The 8470-nt window shown below is 39.1% G+C and overlaps 1 protein-coding gene across 1 annotated transcript in view; it reads left to right on the forward strand.

Moving 5' to 3' along the window:
• The window catches only part of LOC123236567 (olfactory receptor 1361-like), a 19137-nt gene extending 11021 nt beyond the window's left edge, over positions 1–8116 (forward strand). The window contains exon 3 of the mRNA XM_044662974.1: positions 7998–8116. Within this exon, the coding sequence (XP_044518909.1) occupies positions 7998–8116 (119 nt within the window). The remainder of the gene's footprint in view (positions 1–7997) is intronic.
• Positions 8117–8470: the final 354 nt, after the last annotated feature.

Raw genomic sequence — 8470 nt, forward strand, 5'->3', positions numbered from 1 at the left:
CCTTCCTTCCTTCCTTCCTTCCTTCCTTCCTTCCTTCCTTCCTTCCAACACTGTCCATATGGGCCATGTCTTGTGCCAGGTTCCAGAGGTTACTGAATCACAGAATTTGTCCCTGACTGGCAATCCTTCCACTGTCCTATAGCCTCATCTTCTTTCTGACTCACTTATTTCCTGTTACATCTTGTACTGCATCCAGGTACTCTCCCAGCTGGTTTATGCTCCTCTTTCCCCTTTCTCCCCCTTAATCTGTTGTGTGCTCTGCAGGCTCCTTTGAAGAAAGAAAAATATGTGCAAGGAATGCTGAAGGTCCTCTCTGCACTTTCAGGGAAGAATTCAGGATATTTCTTTGATTGAGAAGGAAAGGAATTGTATTGGTGAAATTACATCTAGTTGGGAGGTGGTGATGGAGATCTGACTTTAGGTATCCCTCCTGCATCTCCATCAGCAGCCCAGGATCTACTTGTTCATCTTGGTTGTCCTCTTCCCTCAGTTTCTGTTTCCAATAAACTAATTTAATTGCTTCCCTAAACTGCTCTCATTCTTCCTACTTGTCTCCAAAGACTGGCGTTGATGGTCTACACCAGTGATTCCCAAAGTGGGTGCTACCGCCCCCTGGTGATGGCCACAGGTGCATTTATCTTCCCTATTAATTGCTATTAAAATTAAAAAAAATTAATTTCCAGGGGGCTAAGTAATATTTTGATGGAAAGGGTGTTAATCATGTTGATGAAATTTTAACATTACATTTGTTCATTTTCCCTCTAAAAAGGCAATTGAAACACATTTTTCCTTGCCCCTCATTATAGCCGAAATCTATGATGAAAATGTAACTTTGATACTTTGAGAGAAAACTTTCTAGTGGGGAAGGGAAAGCCTTTTCTGCCCATTCCTGAGTTGCCTCCTGTGTTTTTTGTGAGGTTCCTATGAATTCTGGATACCAGGGTCGCCTAACCTCTGGGATAGGTCTGTGGTCATAGATTTAAAGGTAGAAGCATTTCATTCAATCGTTTGACATTTATTCAGTGCCTACTATGTATTATAAATTACTTGTTAATTAGCTAAGTAATTAGAGATTCTGAATAACTAGGAATAAGTAATAGGGTTGGATAGATGTTTGTGAGTGGTACAGGGGCCCTTTAATTCAGATAGTAGAATCCTCAAGAGATCATGGGAAAGAATTCCCAGTTTCCCATTGGAGGGGCAATTAGGAATTACTATACACTCTTTGGGTTGATTGCTCAGCGAGTGGATGGTTGGCTTTTCCTCTGGAAATCTTGGGAATAGTTAGTGACAGTTGGTTTGGGAAAATACCTGAAGATTTGGAGGAAGATTGAAAACAGATCATCGAATGAGAGAGACTGACTTGGTTGTTTCCTGTGAGAAGACAGGGCTGCAGCAGGAGTCAGCAGGGGGCACCAGAGAGCAACTTCTTTGAACTTGTCAGAAGCTGAATTCTTAACAGCTGAAGAGACAGAAAGAGTCACACTGAATCTTGGAGACAATTTATAAGAAAAGGAGTTTAATTATTAGCTTATATATTAATTTTAGGGCATATATATATATATATATATATATATAGTCAGTTTTGGGGATTATTTGTGTCGTGTTAAGGAGAATCACCATTGGTGATTACAAAGACTTCCCTTATGGGAAAGATTTTGGGGTTNATATATATATATATATATAGTCAGTTTTGGGGATTATTTGTGTCGTGTTAAGGAGAATCACCATTGGTGATTACAAAGACTTCCCTTATGGGAAAGATTTTGGGGTTTTGGGATTTAGTTTAGATACCTTTAGCTAAAGGGAAATACCTCTCCTAAAAATTCTCCTTTTATTATTCTTTCCTTGACATTCTCCTAAGTAGTAATAAATAGCTTTTCTTAACTAGTCTCCAGCAGAATTTATCAGCTGCCTCTCCAATCTAGTTCTCAATTGCCAACAACAGAATGTCCTTAAAACCAATAGTCTATCCATATCTATCAACAACAATTAATATCAGGATCAATACTCCCCATAACAAGTGGTGCACCAAAAAGGGAAAAAAGAACCTAAAAAGAGATACTATTTATTTTAGAGTGGAGAAATACAGAGTTAAAAAAAGTCCGATTTATAAACAGCTTTTCCCCTCAGCACTACATGGGGAGCTGAAGAGCAGTTTTCTGTCAACTGTCAGAGGCCTTGTCAGAGTGAGTCAGAGGGGCTGCATCCAGTGAAAGAAATCAAAAGAGAATATTATATTCAGTAGAAACAACATGAGTCTAGGGAATATGACCCAACTTTTTACAAGAAAGATACCTGGAGGTATCTTTAAAGGGAAGAGGGGAGTTTAAGGGTAAGCGAAAGAACATGAATCATGTAACCATGGAAAAGTATTCTAAAAATTAAAAACAAAATAAGTAAAAACAAAACAAAAGAAAGATGCCTAGATATATTCAGGAGATACCATTCCCAAAAGCCATACTGGACATACTCTCTATTACTTTACTGGATATTTTGAGATTTATACCACTAGGTGGTTATATAATACTCTTAGGAATCAGTAATGACTGACTGCCTCCTGGGCATTCCTAAGCAAAGCTAAAACTACAATTTATTCACATAAAGTGGAAAGAATGCACAGGAAGTGATGCAAAGAAACGTCTTTAAAAGCAGTGGCAACTTCCTGTGAAGTGAGTTCTTCTGAGTTTGGAGTTCAAATTTGAGGCTGGTGAAGGATCTACTTTGTGGACCTGAGACTCTGAAATTTGGTGAGACTATTCTTGAATCTCTCCCTTTGAACTACCACGTGGGTGAGTGAGAAAGGCTGACTCCTTTTCCTGGCCTTTTCTGGAGGCCTCTTTCTTCTCTCTCTCTCTCTCTCTCTCTCTCTCTCTCTCTCTCTCTCTCTCCCTTACTTTCACTTTCCTTTTGTAAATAAACTACCATAAAAAGTCATCCTCACTTGAGTAATATATTTTTGGTGACCACATTTTTATACATTTAGTACAGCCTTTAATTTTAACCCTTACAAAGGTCTCAAAGATTTCCCCTCAGATGCTCTCTATAGGACTCTTGGCAATGGAACTTTCTTTCCTTCTAATGCCTAGCTCCCCTATAAATCTATTGGGGAGTGATATTTTAAGCAAGCTTAGAGCCACAATAACTTGTGGCTCTGTCACTAGAATTGCTTGAGCAATCCTTGAATTTGCTCCCTGTACTTCTTTCAAACAGTCAGGAGATGAAGGAACCTGTTTTTAAAATCCCAGCTGATATCTCTGAATCTCTCTGGGCAACTTCATCTTCTGATGTTGGTCTTCTTAAATCAGCTTTTCCGTTCAAATTAGGACAAAATATGTCCCACCTCCTTCCATTCCTCATTACTCTCTTGCAAAGAAAGCAATTGAGGGAATTACCCCAGTGATAAATTAATTAACTGAATAAGAAATAATAATTCCATGGAAATCTGAATATAATATGTCCATCCTACCTGTAAAAAAGCCAAAATTAGGCCCCAATGGAAAACCTATCTATAAATTTGTCTAGGACTTAAGGACTCTAAATAATCATGTCATAAAAAGACATCCTGTTTCAAACCTAAATTCAATTCTCTCTAATATTCCTAGCACAGCTACATACTTTACTGTAGTAGATTAGTGCTCTGCATTTTTTCCATACAGATTCATGAGAATTCCAAGCATATATTTGCCGCTGGAAAAGTTTCTAATGGACCTGGACTCATTTGCCCCAGGGGTTTGTGGATAGCCCCATATTGTTCTCACAATTTTTGAGTGAAGAAACAGAGACTATTAAATTTGAGCATAGCAGTTTAATTCAGTATATGAATGGTTTCTTCTTGGCCTCACTAAATGCCACAGTGTACCAAGAGGATAGCAAACATCTCTTTTTAGAGCTGCATAAAAGAGACCACAAGGTCTCAAAGTTCAGTGGTGTCTCCCTGAAGTGAAATATTTAGGGTTCATTTTAGCTGCTGGTTCCTTTTCTATTTCTCCTAAGCATATTGAAGATATTAAAAAAATTGAGTGCACCCTCCACTAAGAAGCAATTGAGGGCAATTCTTGGAGCAACAGGGTTTTGTAGGCAGTGGATCCCTTGCTATGATGGAAATTACTGAACCCCATATAACACTAACAAAAAATTTGATCCCTGAACCACTAAAATTAGAGGCAGAACACTTGTCAGCTCTTTCACAATTAAAACAGGATACCCTTCTTGCCCCTTCTCTAGGCATCTCAAATTACAACAAAACATTTACTTTGTATGTACACGAACAGAGAAGGATAGCTTCAGGTGTTTAACTCAAGTGTTAGGACCTGCTCAGTGCCCAGTTGCTTATTATTCTGTTGGACCCAGTAGCTTCAGGAGCACCACAATGACTTAGAGGCATAGCTGCCACAGCCTTACTAGTGACTAAATCTGATGATTTAGTATTGGGATGCCCTTTAGGCATAATGTGCCCACATGAAGTTGAAGCATTGTTGCTATGACATAGAACACAGGCATTTTCTGATCAGAGAATTACAAGGTATGAGGTAACCTTGTTGAATAATGAAAATATTACATTAAAATTCTGTGCAGTTCTAAATCCTGAAACCTTGCTTCCTGATTTATCAGTTTCAGGAGAACCTTTAAATAGTTGTGGATCTTTGGTGTCTGTGGCTGAAAAACCTTGAAATTATTCACTGGACACTCCTTTTAGACCAGTGATGAGCAAACTATTCCCTGCGGGCCAGATCCAGGCTGTAGTTTGCCCATCACTGCCTTAAGTAATTCCCTAATCACTACGCCTCCACGTCCAGATGTAGTGATTAAGGAATTGCTTAGGCAGTGATGGGCAAACTAAGGCCTTTATCTGGCCCGCAGGCCATAGTTTGCCCATCACTGCTTTAGACAATCCAGATCTAGTATTATTTATTGATGGTTCTTCTTTCATGAAGGATGGCATACACTACACAGGAGCTTCTGTTAGTCACAGAATTTGCCACTCCGTGGTCAGCTTCATTGCCCTCAAATATAAGTGCTCAAGGTGCAGAACTTATAGCTCTAAAACATGCCTGTATAATTCCCAAAGATAAGAAGGCAACAATTTACACAGACTCTAGATATACATTTGGAATATGTCATGCAGTGGGCATGCTTTGGCTTCAAAGGGGATTTTTAATGTCAGCTGGAAAATGTATAGCAAATGCAGAAATTATTAATGAAGTTCTTTCTGCCCTCTGGCTTCCTGAACACCTATCTTTGTTCATTGCACTGCCCATACAGAAGGCACTGACCCTGTCTCCAGGGGGAATGACTGGGCAGATACTGCTGCAAATCTAGAGACCTTAGAAGGGCCTGAGTTGATTTTAACATTAACAATTACTGATGACTTAAATTTATCCTTTTCTTATAATGAAAAAGAAGTATGAAAATGGAAGCATAAATTTAAGGTCAAACAGATAAATAGAGTATGGGTATTATCTAAAGGAAAACCCCTACTCCCTAGACGTTTTTATTATCAACTTTGCCAATCTATTCACAAAAATGGTCATTTTTGTACCCTAGACATTGTGGACTCTGTTAAAAGAGTATGGATAGCCCCTGGCATAACTACCATAGCCTCTAAACTGTGTAAAGCCTGCTGTACCTGCCAAACATTTAAATGGCATGCCTTTCATGGCAAAGCTTTTGGTGGGTGCCCTCTGGCTTACATACTTTTTGAACACCTGAAAATTGATTTTATCACTATGCCAAAAGCTGGACAGTATAAATTTTGTCTGGTCATAGTAGATTAGCTGACCAAGATGGCCTGAAGTATTTCCTACTGCTTGAGCTATAGTGGCTTTTGTTGCCAAAGTGCTTTTAAAAGAAATTATTCCTCACTTTGGCCTGCCAGCATGCTTTGATTTGGATAGAGGAACTCATTTTACCAATTTGATCCTGTCTCAGATTTATTTATGTTTGGGGATAACTCCTAAATTCCATGTACCATACCATCCCCAGAGTTCAGGCCAAATTGAAAGAATGAATAGAGAACTTAAAACTATGATTGGAAAATTGTGCACTGAGACTCATTTAAAATGGCCTGAAATTCTCCCTCTGGTCCTATTTTTTCTTAGAAGCTGTAAAAGGGAAACGGGTTATGGTTGGACTGGATATTAATATTTAAAGGTGTGGTTGCCAAGGAACTGAATAAATACCAATTTCTTAAATGATTTTAGTAATTTACTTACAAAATATAGGAGAGAGTGGAAGTAGAGAGATGAGAAGAGGGTAGAGTAAGAGATCTAATTTAACGAACTAGATTTTTGTTCAAGTCTGGGCTTTATTCTGGCAAGGCTCCAGAGACCCAGAGAGAGAGCCTAAAAGTCAATTAACAACGGGTTTAGTCATGAGGGCTTCTCCCAATCAAGGGTCCCTCTGGAGGCTAAGGTAATCAGCCTTTTTCACTCACCACGTGTAGTTCTAAGGGAAAGATTTAAGAACAGTCTCACCAAGGTCTCAGGGTCCCAGGTCCAGTGCTCCTCCAGGTCCAAGTCACAAACAAGAATAGCTCCTTTAGATCCAAGACATGAACCAGAAGAGACAAGCTGAACTCACTGAACTCTTTGAAAGGGACTTATTTTGTGTCACTTCCTGTGCCTTCCTCCTAGTTAACGTGTCCAATCACAACAGATGCTTTTCTTAGGAGTGCCCAGGAGGCAGTCAGTAAATTCTGATTTGTTACTCACTCTAGCACATGTGGGTCACAGACCTCCCAACTTGTGAGTTAAGTGGAGTTGTTTATACTTTTGGAGATTATATTTGAGAATGGGCCAGGTAGATTTAATCTCATTATCACAAAGCAGGCCCAGAGGAGATCTACACATCTTACCATTTGAGATGCTTTTTGGACATCCCCCATACAGGCTTCTCTTGCCTCATATATACGGGATTTGCAGACCAAATTGTAAGAGCTCCATGAATCTTGTGCTGCTATACAAGCAGAACTTATAGACTTCTTGCTCCATGACTTGCACCTAGGTGACAAGGTGCACATAAAGAACTTCCAGCTCACTGGAAGAACTCAGCCTGCCTATGACAGTTCATTCCAAATCCTTTTAACCACTCCAAAATATTAAAATTGAATAAAAGGACTCTTGGGTCCATTTCTCCCATGTAAAGAGAGCACCTTCTGTAGATGATGAGTAACTATATCCTATCATATCTATTGATTGTTTGCTTTGAGATTTAATTTTGTTTTTAAGTATATATATGTTGGGTAATCTATATATGTTGCTATTGTTCTCTGTCATTTTCAGCTATTGTATTTTTGCTATTGGATCTATATTCTGTTGCACTGTCTTTATTTGTACCATCCTATACTTGAACCTGAGAAAATACCTTTATACCAGATGCGGCCCCCTGCAATGTTCTATCTGGCCAGGCAACATTATTCCTAATCTGACAAATACAATGAGTAGGACACAGTACAATGAAACTTCAAAAGAGTTGTCTTAGAAACAGACTGACACATGAGCCTTTCCTTGCCCATCTCTGCATTAGAGCCTTTTAGAAGCTCTTTAAGGTCTTTCACCTCCTTTTGTAACTTTGTTATTTGCTCTTCACCTCTCCTTCTGCTCCATTTTTTAGACTTCTCTCCTCATACCACCTGGTTCTCTTCCCTCTCCTTTTTAATTCTCTTACCTTCCTCTTGATTCATAGGTTGTTCCAACCTGGATTTCCTTAATGTACATTCCTCTACCCATAGGTTAAAAGCCTCTTTCTCAACATCTTCAGTCTCCCAACCTGCTTCACTCAACACAGACTGCAGAAAAACAATATTTTTGCTATTGAAAGAGCTCCACCTTGGCCAGCTTACCTTTAGCTCAGATTCAGTTAATTTCTGCCACTAATGTAAATATCTGCATGTACCAGGCCCATATTCATATATTCTGCAGCTATTCCATCAAGGGGACTTTGGATCAGTTCCTTAGTATTAAAGCGGCCCTTATTCTCTAACATTTCCCCCACAGAAACTCTCATTCATCATCACAGACTTATGGATGCCCTTATTCTCATTAACAGCCACTTGGGTGGAGGGCTCTTGGCTGGCATCGCAGACTCACAATTGCTCATTATAATTCCTGATTAAAGAATAAGTTATATAAGCTTGGGTTCTTTATTTTGAGAGTGGACTTACCCCAGCCAAACCTGATAACCAAATTCCTCACTTGGAATTCCAAATGACCTCTAAGGGTACGCAGATCCAGATTTTCTTTTTTCAGATGGCCTCAGGCAGTTTCCACTTCTAATTCCATTTCTGACACCATTTTTTAACTTGGAAATAACCTAGAATTATTAAAGTAGTCAGAAAACCCACTCTTTAATCAGGAAATAGAGATAGGTTCAATATTTTGGCCACCACACAGAGTCATGAACCAAATACTACACAGAACCAAAGGCTCTGGGACTCTAGGAATGGTATCCCTGGGAGAAAGTACTGTGC

This window comes from Gracilinanus agilis, chromosome 2, assembly GCF_016433145.1.
Source record: "Gracilinanus agilis isolate LMUSP501 chromosome 2, AgileGrace, whole genome shotgun sequence".
NCBI lineage: Eukaryota > Metazoa > Chordata > Mammalia > Didelphimorphia > Didelphidae > Gracilinanus > Gracilinanus agilis.